At 32.6% G+C, this 15,861-nt stretch overlaps 2 protein-coding genes across 4 annotated transcripts; both read right to left on the reverse strand.

Annotated features, from left to right (window-relative positions):
* Positions 1–2,289: 2,289 nt before the first annotated feature.
* LOC133789593 (protein ALP1-like) lies at positions 2,290–3,108 on the reverse strand. Its single transcript, XM_062227391.1, has 2 exons — positions 2,960–3,108; positions 2,290–2,881 (listed from the first exon to the last, which is right to left on the reverse strand). The coding sequence occupies exons 1-2, from the start codon at positions 3,084–3,086 to the stop codon at positions 2,358–2,360; spliced, it is 651 nt and encodes a 216-aa protein (XP_062083375.1). The 5' UTR covers positions 3,087–3,108; the 3' UTR covers positions 2,290–2,357.
* A 731-nt stretch (positions 3,109–3,839) lies between these two features.
* LOC133789594 (uncharacterized protein At2g29880-like) lies at positions 3,840–8,000 on the reverse strand. 3 transcript variants are annotated; one of them, XM_062227394.1, is made up of 4 exons: positions 7,708–8,000; positions 5,145–5,203; positions 4,675–4,827; positions 3,840–4,581 (listed from the first exon to the last, which is right to left on the reverse strand). In XM_062227394.1, the coding sequence occupies exons 3-4, from the start codon at positions 4,738–4,740 to the stop codon at positions 3,958–3,960; spliced, it is 690 nt and encodes a 229-aa protein (XP_062083378.1). In that variant the 5' UTR covers positions 4,741–4,827; positions 5,145–5,203; positions 7,708–8,000; the 3' UTR covers positions 3,840–3,957. The 3 variants fall into 3 exon arrangements, with proteins under 3 accessions (XP_062083378.1, XP_062083377.1, XP_062083376.1); XM_062227393.1 differs by having other exon boundaries at positions 4,675–4,998; XM_062227392.1 differs by lacking the exon at positions 7,708–8,000 and adding an exon at positions 6,947–7,037 and having other exon boundaries at positions 4,675–4,998.
* Between the last annotated feature and the right edge of the window lie 7,861 nt (positions 8,001–15,861).

Below are 15,861 nucleotides of genomic sequence, written 5' to 3' on the forward strand. Positions count from 1 at the left end.
GATTATAATTGTAATTATATGTTCAAAAGCATTTTGTCCTAAGATTAAATCAGTACACTGGATTTTTACTGATTGGGTAATCTACGATAAAGCTACTTACACATCTGGTGTGATGTCATATCTAGGACATTGACCAAGTAGATAAGATCAGATGTATTTTGTTACATTGGACTGAACTGATATTGATTATTGACAAGATAAGTAAGTATCGTTATTATCTAATCTAATCATATCACAGCGTTGACCATATGTCAATTCAATCTTAATTTTGGTGATTAATATTCTGCTAATTGTATTATTCAAGTCATTTGATTTGTTCGTTACCAGCTTAACCTACGGACTAGCTCATACTTACATATTATAAATTTGGTAGTATAATTGAGTGAGAGTATTTATCATAGATATGAAATCTATAGCTTCTGTTTAAGAAGTGAAATGATGATTTCCTAATAGCTTGGTTCAAGTGTTAAATGATAGAGTACTCATTTCTGTAATTAAATTTACGAAAATATCATTTACAAGAAACTTTGTGGGAGTTAAGGATAGAATATCAATGATGAGTAAAACAGTAATTTTTACCCATCTTATTAGTAAATCATCTATAGATGATTGAATGATGGTTATAGTTATAACAATGAATAACGTATTTACATTTGGTGTAAAACGTTCTATGAAATCAAGAGTGCAATTCTGAGTCTATAGTGGAGTCACGAGGAATTAATAAGCTAGTGAGATTATTTGTTATAAATAAACTCACGGTAACTTATTGGAGCTTGAGTTCATGGATTCATGGTCCACATGTCATCTCTTATCAAAATGAACCTAATAGTCTTGAATAATTAATTTAATTATTAATTATAAAAATATCATATTGACTAGGTCAATGAAAATTAATATTGTTGAATTATTTATTGATATTTTGTGAAAAAAGAAATAGAAGAAAATTTAAGGTTTTTATTGCAAAGTCTCAAAAAGAGAGTATTGTAGCCAACTAGGATAGTTTTGTTAATATTGATAAATTTGTATTAATATTAACAAAATAAATTAAATAAATGTCAAAATTATAATTGGTTAATTTTGACAAGCATTTAATTAATTATAATTATTAAATAATTAAATTAAAGTGGGTAACTAAAACCTATTTTATGTCCTAGCTAAGTGTCTATATATACTAGTGTTATAGAATGCATTAGATAAGATGAATTTGACAAGGTAAAAATTCATTACTAATATTTTATACCTAGCTGTCTACTCTCTCTTGGTTTTCTTTCTAGGAATTCTCTTATCATGTGTTGAGACTTGCACACACAAATACTAGGTTGTTGTAGAAAAAGACTTGGAAGACTGTGGTCTTGTTTCAAAGCAGTTTTGATTCCTTGTAATACCTAGCATTCAGCAAGCACAAAATATTAGGAAATCCAAAGAGTGTAGTCATTGTTTCGCTTTTACGCATCTAGTAAGTACTCTAATAGTTTTGTTATTGTATTTTTGTGTCTCTCTATGAAAATCAAATATGTATTAATATTTTCTAATATATATTATTTTGTACAGTAGAAAGCATACATAGACTTATATAAATTAAATCTTTCACAAGCATGTTGTCCAATGCGTAACCCACTACTCCCACTGCTCCTCTTTCTAGGGTTGAGCATAAACTCCGAAAAACCGAAAAAACCGTATACACCGACCTTCCGAACACCGAAAAAACCGAAACTGATTAAACCGAACACCGAAAAAACCGTCAACGGCGCAAACCGCCACTGTTCGGTCGGTTTGAAAATTTTGTTCGGACCGACCGGCGGACCGAAACCGATCGAACAATATAATATATAATAATATAATATTATATAATTATTAATTATTAAAATTATTAAATAAAACAAATATAAAATTATGTTCTATATATTTATGTTTTTAAAATGCACAAAAATGGATTCCAACAATCCAAAAATTTTAGGGTCTGATTGGTTCGTGATTAGAAAACTGTATTTTTGAAAAGTGAGATTCTGAAATGAAAATCTGAATTTAGTGACTAAAAACATGTTTATGAAAATGTGATTGGTTCAATGTCAGGAAACTGTTTTTGAGTTTTAAAAAACTGAATCTGTGATAGGTATTAAATTTGAAAATATAACAGAAACTGAAAACGTGATTGGTTCAGCTGAATCTGAATATTATTTTTATTTTTATATTTTATTTACATAAGTTGTATAATATTAAATTTTGATTTATCTACAAATTTAATTATATTGATAAATTAAAATTGAATAATAGTGCATTGATTAAATTCATAACAATATTGCATTGTCGTTAATTTTAATTTTTTTTCTAAATTAAAGTTACATATTTTTAATTAACTAAACATTATTGTTATAACTAAGCCACATTTGTCCAGCAATGTCATCTCTAACATTTTCCATCTGAGCCATATAAGCTTGACTGAAATTAATCTGTGGTGCCTCAGAAATTCCTGCTTCATCTCCTTCTTGTTGGTTTTCTATTGTTGTATTAGATTGGCTTTCAGTTCCTTCAATATCTTCAACAGGTGTAGCATCAACTGAATATTGTTCAAACATTCTATCATTAATAGAATGCATTTTGATCCAGTTGTGGATAGTGCAACATGCTATTGGTATTCGACGTTGCTTTCCAAGCAAGTATGGAGGCATTGACTTCAAAATGGGAAACCTGGCTTTAAGAAGTCCAAAACAACGTTCAATCACATTGCGCAATGATGAGTGCCTATAATTGAATAACTCCATCGCACCTCTAGGATGGTTCCCTCTTCCTCTAAAGCGACGCAAGTGATAACGTTCACCACGATATGGTGCTAGAAACCCAGGCATATTTGGATAGCCAGAATCAACAACATAGTATTTACCTATATTAAAATCACTTATTATGAACAAGGGAATGTGAAAGAAAATTATAATGCATCAAGACAAGTGTAATTTAAGACCTGGTGGTGGCATGGGAAAGTTATCGTCTTTTCTAATTGCATCAAGAAGCACTCGAGAGTCATTGGCTGTTCCTTCCCATCCAGCGTAGACATAAGTAAACATCATATTAAAGGAGCATGCAGCCATTACATTTTGTGTTACATCTACTTTTCTTCCTCTATATGCAAGTTGTTTTAGAGCTAGTGCAACGACACTTACATGAGTACCATCAATTGCTCCAACACAATCCTACATAACAAATCAGATATATCATTACCAACTTCAATTAAATTGATATGAATTATAACAAATTTTTTATTAAAATTAATAAATAAAATGTACCTTAAACCATGGGAAATACTTCGAATTATTTTGAATTTCTGCTTGCACAGTATTAAAGTGAAGAGGCCTTATTACTTCATTTCCTAAATAACACAATGCATCTAGCACTCTGCCAAACTGACGACAAACAGTTTCTACCGAATGTTGATATCTTTCGGCCACAGTCCTAACTCGTTGGTTGTGTGTTACTATCCATAGAAACATGACAACAGCTTCTTCAACACTAATTACCCTGTCATGTTCTATGACTTCCATTTCAACTAATCGACGACATAAAGATCTAAAAGTATTAACGTCCATTCTAATTGTGTAAAACAATCTATCAGGATGTCCATTTAGCAGCTCAAGTAAATATTGACGTCCAGACATATTTGAAGTGCGTAGTGGTCGTCTAATCTGTTGAGATTTTTGCATCTCATGTATTCGATTAGCCATGAGAACTTGACCAATTAATTCCTCGCTTGATGAAGACGAAGTATCACCAAATAATATTTCAAACTCCTCATCCGAATCATCCATCTTAGGTACCTAATTATGACAATAATAAAATTTCAATCACGACAATAAAAACCAAGTCAAGTTCATTACACATTATCTAAGATAAAGTCATAACAGACAAAGTTCATGGTTTGGTAGTTCATAACAGATAAAGTCATAATAAATAAACAATATTAAATCACTCCAACAATGAATCAAGATAAGCACGTCGACGCTCCTCATTCATTCTCATGAATATTCCGCGCCATTCTAGGGTTGCTACAAACTCATGCAACGCTTTGAGGTATATTTTGTTATCCAGATCTGGAATACCATCAAGAATGCTTTGACAATCTTCCACATTGTAAGAATTAGTGACATTGCTGGTTTCCTCACTAATTCTTTTTTCTCTCGATTCATAATACTTACGCATAGTCTCACTCTGTGTTAATGATGCCTCAGTCTTAGCAGAAATACTTTTTGCAAGTTCTCTCATCACTTGGTCGAAGGCAGAATTAGCCCCTTTGTTCTTTTTCTCTTTTGGTTTTGGTGCATCTGGTGGAGCAGAAGTAGCTCGACGACGTACACCAGTAACTTCTTCTTCCTCTCCATAATTATCACCATCAAATTCAAGATCAATATCAACATGTGCTCCAGTGCCAACAAAATGACGCTCTTGTTGGCGTTCCTCAACTGAAGAAGGCGGAAGTTGAGTGGAGGCATAACTCATACCACCAGTGGCTGTTGTATTATTGAATATTTCTCCAAGCATCTCATAATGTTGCAATCCTTTTTTTCGAAATCTCTTGGCATTTGGATATTTCTACAAAAATCCAAAAACACACAACATTACTACATAACATGAATTTAGAATAATCAAGTAATCAACAACACAATTATAGTATAAGTCTATTACCTTTAGATAAGTGTCCCATACTTCATCACTTGCTGTAACAGTTTTTGTTTGAGTATCCCATCCCATACCAGTTTGTTCCAAAAGATGAGAAAATTCTTGATGTGCCTTTCTCAACCGATTGAATTTGGATTTCAATTGAGGCGTTTTATATCTCTTTCCAAAAGAATTAAATATGTCATTTTCTATTTTTAGCCATCCTTTTTTGTCCAAGGTTGTTGTTTGTAATCATTTTTTGGCCTCTTCATATAGAAGACTAATAAAATATGATTCAATAGCCTCAGGCCAAGAAGCATGATCGTCAATGTCTACATTCTTCGCATCCATCTAATCATAATTTTAACTATCACAATCTATGTCTTCATAAATAATGCTTATTTAAAATTTATTAGCCTAAGTTTTCAAAATCGAACATTCAAATCAAAGAATTCCAAGATGTAAAGAAAGTAGAGAGAGTGAGAAAAAGAGCTCACCTCAGATGTTGCAGACTGAGAACAAAGGGACTATAATGGTTCACTACCAAGCTTGTTCTCTGCATTACAACATACAACCATTAAAAAAGTCAATTTTACCATAAATATTTAATAAAGAAATAATTATGCAAATAAGATTTTCTTTGTGTTGCAATCAAAATCTTGGCACAAACTAATACAAGTCTAAGAGTTGAGTTAGCTCACAATCAATGAATCTGAATAACACACATATATATATATAAATCCAGATGATTGATGGACATATATATATAATATCAAGAAAGTTATACTACAAGTTTAAGCAAAGTATGCACTCATCAAGTTCTCTCGCAGCAAAACAAAGTATGATTTGATGTTATAAACTTATGATTAGCAAAACTTTTCTATATTTCACAAGGCCTAATGATTTAAAGCATTGATTATATGAAGTCTAATAAATCATCTGACTAATAGAAGAATAAGTATTGCATTCACAAATACCAAACATACATATGTTGACATCAACTACCAAAAATGCATTCAAAAGACAACAAATTAAACAAAATCAATCAAGTGTGTGTACTAGAGTATATATACACACATCAAAAGCATCAAACTCACAAATGACTAACATAGAAAACTCCCTCTAACTCGAATTCAGGATTACTCAAATTCAATACCCAAAATTACTCTTTTATCCTTGGTGATTATCTCATGATATATTTATTCCAATTAATGTCTTTATATTTGGAAGAAACTAGCTAGTTCATCAATCTTCACATATAATAGCATTGTGCCTAATAAAGTATATATACACACACATATACCTACATTCTAAGGCTCTATTTGTGATTACATTTATCACTTTAATCTATACAATGATTTAATTAGTTCAAAACCATATATAAGACATATCTTATTTATTATAATAGATACCATAGGATGAAATTGATCAATTTGGACCCTTTTTTCGCTTGATTAATCCAACCCCATTTTACCAAATATAGAGTTTAGATTAATTTAATGTATTGTGGATCTAACCTTATTTAGTAGTCATTTACAAGCTTCAAGACCCTCCTCAACCATAATTCATGTATAGCTACATAATATACACACAATAACCTTTGAGTCTCAATGATGATATGTGACTATTGACCATACATTTCATGGTGGGTATATATCTATTTCTTTATTCTATTATTTTTAGCTTAGACATTTCATCTGACTGGAACAAGCAATGGAAGAAATAATATTATAGAAGCAGCTTCCTCATATATAGGGGCAATTTGTTCAATGCCTGTGGAGCTTGCTTTTAAGGCAAGAAGCTGGCATCCACTAAATATGCCAACACCAAATTAAAGGAAAAAACATATTGGCTAAAATAACTATTTTTAATCGGTGTACACCATTATTCCCATTTACAGAGAAAAATGATTTCATAAAAACTCTTTTTACACGTTAACATTGCAAAGGTCATATCTAGTCAATACTATGGATTTTTGGGTTTTTCAAATGTCTAAACTCAGTTATTCATCATAACACACATTTATATATAAGAATATCATACATGTTTACTCAGATTTTAAGATTTAGACACCTTAGAAGTCACAACTCAAACCTGGAAAAAAAAATTGTTCTTTATCCTAAGCTATGAAATATTTTGTTCCTCCTCACATCCCTTTGAGTTTCTAACCATACATATACCCCATCAAATACTACAAAAAGATTACAACAGATTAAAATACTAAAACTCTCAAAGCAATATTACATAAACTCAACCCTTAAACTCAAACTTTCCATAACTTAAAATGATATCTTAATACCTTTATTTATTGTGTTTAAACTTTGTGAATGGTGTTCCTTAAGATCTTGATATCTTCCAAACCTTGTGTGCCCTTCAAAACATACCCAAGCATAGACAAATAATATTAATCCATTATCTTTCTTAAGAAGAACAATCATCAAATCACACAAACTCTAAGAACTTACTTCCTTTTTTACCTTCAGCCTAGCTTGTACGTGCAAGTCCCCCCTTTCTTTTTTTTTCAGAATGTAATTGATTACCCATTATCCCATTTCTCTCTCCCTCTTTCTTTCTCATCCCACTAATACCCCTCATTAGTTAGTCATGTGACACCTTAACCCCTAGCTGGCTTATCTATCTAATATAATCATCTAATAAAACTAGCCACCTGCCACTCTGAAAGGAAAACAATTGATCAAAAGAATATTAAACTCAGTTGAGTAATTTACAGTAATTGATTTGAGTTTTCTAAAAACAGTGATCGACTCCATGTTTGAGAAGAAGAAAAAGAACTCAAAATAATCAGATTTAAATTCAAAACCATCATAAACAATCAACAAAATAAGACAGAGAGTGCTAAAGAAAAAATTTCAAACAGAGAGTTCTGTGACTAAATTGATGACAATAGATAAGAAGACAGAGAGATTTCTACTGGAAACAATACTTTCAAAAACTATATTCAAAGGAAAATCTTCAAGATCAAGCATTCAAACCAAAAAATTTCAAAGATGTAAATGAGGGCAGAGAGAGAAAAAAAAAAGAAAAAGAGATATGGCTCACCTGAGATTCTGCAAAGAGATGCAACAATGGTGTGGTGGTGTGGCTGTGGTATGGTCAGCAGCTACAAAATGATACGAATGTGGAGAGTGGTTTTAGGGTTTTTGGAATAAAAATCACAAAATGAAGAAAACATCAATATTGCGTTTTCTATTTTACAACTGAGAAATTGGAAACAGATTGTAATTTTGTTTTGAAAAATAAGCTGCCAATCAGCTATTTACGTGGGACCCACATATTTTAAGATTCAAAAATGATAAAATCTAATTCGGATCCTTTACCAATCAGCCCCTTAGTTTTTTGACTAAATCTTAAAAAAAAAAATTTAAAAATAAGAAATTCGGTTTGGTCGGTTTAATCGACCAAACTGCGGTCCAAAACGGTCGATTTTTTCTTTTAACTGGTTTGGTCGGTCGGTTTTTGGATTGCACCAATCCGGACCGAAAACCGAATTCTGGATTTTATGTTATGAAAAAACTGCCTAAACCGACCGATGCTCACCCCTACCTCTTTCTCCCGTCACTGCTCTTCTTGGTTGTCGCTCAACACAACCAAAGGCAACCTTCCTTAGCTAAAATTGAGACACGCAGAAGAGGAAAAGAAGAATATATTTATGATAAGAAAAATATAGTCCCCATTGTACTGTATCTTTAAGTTTTGTTTGGATTTTGAATTTTATGGGAAAAAGTGTAAATAAAAAAATGAAGGAAAATATTTGACTAAAATTTTATAAGAGATTTTTTAAATATATATATTTTTTGTTTTGAATATATGTATAATCGTTTAAAACTATATTTAAACTTTATTTTTTGTAGATATTTTTTTCAATTTTTTTTGTTTGAATCTATGATTTTTTTTTTTTTTTGTAATTCATTTTTTTCTTCTCTTAAAATTCAAGACCCAAACTAGGGGTTAGAGAAATTTTCATTTATCCTACTGTAGATGTCCTCAAGGCAGCTCCAACCGGACTGCAAAACGACAAATATAGTGCTAAAAAGACACAAAATCAAATCCAACCCAACTCCATTTATCCTATCATTATGTTGTCAAGCTACAGTATCCCGCCAAATATCGTGAAGTATTGTAGCAACGACAAAAACAAAAGTCAACACTATTTTTCTTTTTATATTAATATTTAATAATAAATATATGTATATTATTTTATAAGATAAAATAATAAAATAACAAAGAATATGCTTTTTGGTGTTGTGGTTGGAATGGAAAAAAAATATAGTGCAAAGATTCCTTAGTTTTGGTGTTGGTGCAACACCATATATGTGATAATTTTGTAAATAAACAAATGAGATTTGAGAGAAAATAAAAAAGGAGGTTAGGTTTTCATTATGTTGAAAAGATGATAATAAGAGTACAAGGGTAACAAAATATATAGCCAAAATAATGAGAGGCTAAAAGACTAAACTACCCTTACATATTAATAAAACTAATATTATTAACATCCCCCCTCAAACTCACGATGCATTTGTGGAAAGCATCGAGAGTTTGCTAATTAAGAAACAAAAACGAGAAATAGTATGAGCCTTCGTAAACAAGTCGGCAATCTGCATAGCGGAAGTGACAAATGGTAAAGTGATGGTCCCATTCTGATAGTGGTGACGAGTAAGATGATAATCTATCTCAATATGTTTCATGCGCTCATGAAAAACGGAGTTGCGAGTAATCTAAATAGCACTAACATTGTCAAAATGCATTGGAGTGGGATCTGAGAGAATAACACCCATATCGGCAAGTAACCAACGCAACCAAACAATTTAAGCAGTAGTGGAGGCCATGACACGATATTCTGCTTCTGTAGACGATCGAGAGACAATAGTCTATTTTTTACTCTTCCAAGAAATAAGAGAATCTCCAAAAAATATACAAAAACCAGTGGTAGATTTGCGATCAGTACAATCACCACCCCAATCTGCATCTGAGTAGGAACGTAACTCTAAAGTAGACGTAGATGGAAAAAGCAGACTCTGAAATTGAGTTCCCCGAAGATATCAAAGAATACGAAGCACAGCTGCCCAATGAACGGTAGTGGGAGATGCAAAAAACTGACTGACAATGTGAACTGCATAAGCGATGTCTGGCCTGGTGATAATAAGGTACACTAAGCTACCAACCAGAGTGCGATATAGAGAGAGATCTGACAAGGCAACACCATCAAACGAAGAATACCTGGCATTAAGCTCAAGAGGGGTATCAACAGTGCGAGCATCAGAGAGACGAGCCTGATCGAGAATGTCAGCAATGTACTTAGATTGAGAAAGAAGATAGCCACGAGGAGAGTAAGCTACTTCTATCCCTAAAAAGTACCATAGGGAACCCAAATCTTTCATCTCAAATTCACGAGTCAAGTGCGTTTTCAACTCTGTTATCCCATTCGCATCATCACCGGTGATAATCATATCATCAACATATAAAGAGAGTAAAGTACGGCCAGAAGAAGTACACCTAACAAAGAGAGCTTGGTTGCCAGATTTCCAGTGAGGAGACTGATTCGGTGATTGCGCCCTGTTCAACAGTTTGGGACATTGAGCCTTCCAGTGTCCCTTTTGCTTGCAAAAACTGCATTCGTCGTAGCCAACCTTGGCTTGAGTCTTGTGGTGATTGTTGGAGGCTGGCCGATGAGGAACTGCAAAGACAGAGGGGTTCAGAGAAGGAAGAATCCCCTTTTTCGCCCCCCCCCCCCCCTTTATCAACATGAGACTTCAAGCGCATCTCTTCTGCTAACAACTCATTAACCATCGAATCAACCGACGGAAGAGGACTGCGATGCAGGATTGTTCCACGAAGACCTTAAAACTCATCTCGAAGAGCCATCAAAAACTGAACCAGACGTTGTGCGTCTCTATGAGCAATGTAAGCGGCAAATGCCCGTAACTCCGCTAATTCAGTCAAAGCAAGCTAATCCCATAGATTAGACATAGCAGAATAAAATTCCATAACGTCCATGCTATTCTGTTGAAGGGCCCAAATGCCAATCTCCAACTGATACTGCTTTGCAAAATTAGATTATGTATACAGTCTTTCCAAGTGCTCCCAAACTTCCTTCCCTGTCTCATATTTCGCCAACTTGATACCGATTGATTGTTGAACCGAGTTGTTAATCCAAGTGATGATTTTCGAATTGTTGGCATCCCAAAGATCCAACTGTTCTGCAAAGCTCTCATCCTTATCGTCCTTCAGTTTCGTGGAAGTTCCAGAAATATAACCCCACATACGTTTCCCTTTCAGAAATTTTTTCATGACATAATGCCAATACGAATAATTCTGCCCATTCAATTGTACATTGATGGAATAAGAGTACAAGAGTAACAAAATATATAGCCAAAATAATGAGTGGCTAAAAGACTAAACTACCCTTACATATTAATAAAACTTATATTATTTACAATATGATGCTATGGGTTGGAGATGGCCTCAATATCAATAAAAATTTTATACTCTGTATAATAATGTATTTTTTTACCCATAAAAAATTAAAGTATTTTTTTAACCATTTATCAAACCATATACCATGACTTAATAAATCTATTTTGAATATTTGCTACAACTATTCTAAATATATATATTATATTAATGTCAAAAATATATGGATAGAAAATCAATAAGTATATATATGGTGTGTTATGGAAATAGGAAAAAACAAATACAACTCTAGTAAAAAAAGATACAATTGACAAGGTAATTGATTAAATACAAATTACAACTCTATTGCAATAGATAAAGATAAATAAAAAAAGATGTAGATGAATAGATTAATAGAAATAACTCTATAACAAAAAATACAAATAAACTAAAGAAAAGAGGTACACTAAAAGATGTAGATAGAAAATACATCTCTATAACCAAATATACAAATACATATATTAAGATGAAATAGAAAGAGGAAACAATAGAAGTAGAAGATGTTATATCATTTTATAATATAATGTTTTAGATTAAATAACTGTGACAAAGAGTGTCACATATTGTGACATATAAAAGAGAGTTACAATACTTATATATGTGAATATTCAGATATGTAATATATTTGGTGTTACAAATTTAGTTACAAATTTGTAACTCCCAAATACCCATTATTGTGTAGATTTGTTGTTACACAATTTTGAGTTGAATTTCTTAAAGCTATAAGTGAAATGGCTATTAGAGATATGATTTTAACCCCAATAATGTTTTTGGGGGTTACAAAATCAATTGAGAGTGATTTGGAACCATTTGTAAAAACAACACAAAATTGTGTGTTGAAAAATGGCCAGTGGCCGCGGCTAGTGAGGCTAACAACCAAATTGGATTTTTCAGTTTTTTCCAATTTGAACAATTCTAACATCCTAAGTAACTCCCAAATCTCTATTTTAATTCCATAAACATCTAATTAAACATTGGTAATAGCCATGGGGGTTGGTGGAATTTGAAATTCAAAGGGTGTCTCTAAACTCTATAAATAGGAGCCTATTGCTCACTTGTAAGACACAACTTTTCTATCCATTAGAGCACTTGGCTGGAAAACACCTTGAGACTTGATAATTCCAGAAATTTATTTCCAAAATTGAGAGAGTTTCCTTAGTGCTTGAATCACTACAACAATTTTTAGTATATATTACATTAAAAAATAACACATATTTAAAAGTGTTATTAATAAGCAATTAAAAAAAAACACGGCCCCATATGTGAAATTTCATTTGGTGCCATATGAAATATATAACTAGGCGCCAAATGAAAATAAGAGACACGGAAGCACACAGTAAACTAGTCTCAGCCTCCGAACCCCTAAGCCTCATTGAATCCCTAATTTCTGATTTCGTCTCTTTGCCTCTCTTTCTTTCTTTCTTTCGTCTTTTTGCCTCTCTTTGCTTCTCTTTCTTTCTGGTTTCCTAGTCTCTTTCTTGCTTCTCTTTGCTTCTTAGCTTCTCTTTCTTTCTCTTTCTTTTTTCTTCTACACAATCACGTTATTCTCCTCCACTCACTCTCGTCTACACAACTACTCACTCACTAATTTTTGGTTTCATCTCGTCATTCTTTGCCTCACGCGAGTCTCTGGAGCACACGACGTCGGTGAGAGCTTCCGGAGGACACAACAGAGGTCATTTTTATGGTTGTCTCGTCTATCTCTGCCTCACATAATGATTCTCCCCTGCTGGAAGCAAGAACATCTTTGTGAGGTGAGTTTTTTTTATACAAATTTCATATAATCAATATATAAATATAGGGTGAGCTTCTAATACGATTTTGTGTTTCTTCTCGATTTTGTGTTTCATCTCAAGTAAAGTGCTTCATACACTTTCTTTCCACCCAATTTTTCGGGAATTGGGATTTGTGTGGTGGGTTGATTGATTGGGTTTTCGCCGTTTGATTGAAAACTTTCAGGGCTTTAGTGCCCCTGGCCGTTCATATCCATGATCATCAGCGTTCCATGGACCCGTCTCTAGTGCAAAAATCTCCTTCATTAGAGGAAGAAGAAGAAGAAAAAGACGAGTGGGGTATGTAATGTATTCTTTTGACACTTTCATTTCTTCACTTTTTATGTATTTATTTTAACTTTCCCAAGTAACCCTCTTGTTTGGTTTCCCAGAAAATTACTGAAAAAAATGCAAAATAAGTGTGAAAGTTTGGTTTTTTATTGCTCAAGTTGTAATGGGTTTGTATTGAGTGTGATATATTAGCCCAAGTGACTCATTTGGTTGAACGAGCTCAATTTATGTATGTATTGCATTATATACAAATTTGATATTCTTTTCACAGCACTGCTAGAGGATACTTGCATAAGAATTGGACATTGATTGTTTGAATTAAGTGTTTGGTTGGTGTTGCAAATGTCAAAGGTTTGTTTCATAGTTGCCATATTTGATTCATGGCCAGTTAAATGAGTTGCCTTGCATTAAAATCTTAGGTTTATATTTTTGTTTCCCCTGACTTTTCTGATTTTGAGTATGCATTTACCATTCTTAATGTGATGTTATATGATGAAACAATCTGTTTGTTTTCCAGCTAAAGTTGGAAATGAAAATTGAGTGAATTCCCATTTTTTCTTAACGTCTATAGAAGTAAGTAAGGGTCAAGGTAGCGAGATTTAGTTTCTGATTAAACAAAGTTTTTTCCTTTTGGGGTTATATATGTTTTGAAGCTTCCTTTGTCTACGCATATCCAAATATTGGCATTTTCTTTAACAAGAAACAAAATTTTAGATGCAACTTTGAAGTGGGTTCCTCAATTGGGATTATTCATATCTATTAGCATTGTCAACAATTAGTGGAGGTGCATAAGAAATGGGGATCTGGGTTTGTTGTGATATGATATTATTGCTTGCAAAAAGCTGTGAAAGATTATATGGCAAACTGTCAAATCAGTATAATAGACCTAAACATGTCACAGCATATTTAGGTGCTTACATGTGGTCTATCTTATGACATAATGTGTCTGATCCATCCTCTAGTTGTCTCAGAAATGATCAGGGCACTGAACTGAACTAGATGCCATTTTCAATGTGTCACCAGCTTCTCTTTCTTTGCTTCTCTTTCTTGCTTCTCTTTGCTTCTCAGCTTCTCTTTCTTGCTTCTCTTTGCTTCTCAGCTTCTCTTTTTTTTTTTTTTTTTCGTCTACACAACCACGTTATTCTCCTCCACTCACTCTTGTCTACACAACCACTCACTCACTAATTTCTGGTTTCGTCTCGTCATTCTCTGCCTCATGCGAGTCTCTGGAGCACACGACGTCAGTGAGAGCTTCCGGAGGACACAACGGAGGTCATTTTTCTGGTTGTCTCGTCTATCTCTGCCTCACATAATGATTCTCCCCTGCTGGAAGCAAGAACATCTTTGTGAGGTGAGTTTTTTTTATACAAATTTCATATAATCAATATATAAATATAGGGTGAACTTCTAGGGAGATTTATAATCTGATTTCATTTTTTTTATATTATATTCAAAGCTAGAGAAATAACAAAACCTGTGTGCATACAACACATATACATATATATATAGTAGCATTTCTTTCTTTTAGATTACTGAGCAGGTAAACTTCTATGCCATGAGCCATAGATTTCTTTGTGATGCAAAACAGAAAAAACAAAGAAAAGGGCTAAAAATACCATAGTCAACTGTAGGATTGGTAATGAACATGGTAGATTTATGATTTGGGATGAACATACAAATTATAAATGATGAATAAAATAAATATATATGTCATCATGACCGAGAGTTTTATACAATTGAATATAGTTTATGTAAGTAATAAATTTGAATATTGAATATTGTCCGAGCCAATCAATTTTTGTCAAGACACATTACAAATTTCAATTGAGTGTTTGTTTGAACTTGATTTATTAATAGAGCTCACCATGATGAAGTGAATCTTCTCTGTACATATAACCTTGATCAAGCTTTCTATGTTTGTTATTGAACCAACAATATACTTATCCCTACTTTTAATAGACTTGTGAAACCTATGTCTGTACATTGTCTTATACATATACATAATTCCTCTTGTTTTAATCTTATTGTGCTGTGAAATCATTTTCCCTTGCTTATACTCTTTATGCCTGACATAATTTTTCTTTTATCATTTCATCTCTTTAGGTACAATGTACCAATTAAGTGTGCAACTATTACTCTTGCTGGGCACTCCTAACCAAAGTAGAATTATGAATATAGATTACTCTCTATCATTTTAGATTTTTCTCTTAGAAATCCAAGTCTCTCATCTTTTTTTTTCTGCAATTTTAGGTAAAATCTGAATCTTTCTATTTTATTTCAATCTCTTGCCCTAACTTCTCTCTATTCAATTCTATTTCAGATTTTGTTTTTAGAAATTGGAAAATGTTGTTGAGCTGTGGGGTAAGCTATTTTCACTCTGCTATTGTGTGACTTAATATGATTAAGATCTTGAGGTAATATCATTGATTTTATTATAATTATTTTATTTTGATGTTACTATATGTGTTGGTTACTGTCACTACTATTGCTTGAAATGGTTTTCAATAACTACAAGAAAGTGCTACATTACTTTCACTAGTATTTCTTCATTTTCATGTTGCCAAGCTAATTATTTTCAATAACTCAAATTTGATGGCTGTTAATGGGTATCATAGCAGGAAAAAACTGTATTTCTCACCCATTTGTGAATTAATTCAAGCGAAATAGATGGTTAGATAAA

Source organism: Humulus lupulus, chromosome 7 (genome assembly GCF_963169125.1).
Source record: "Humulus lupulus chromosome 7, drHumLupu1.1, whole genome shotgun sequence".
Lineage (NCBI taxonomy): Eukaryota > Viridiplantae > Streptophyta > Magnoliopsida > Rosales > Cannabaceae > Humulus > Humulus lupulus.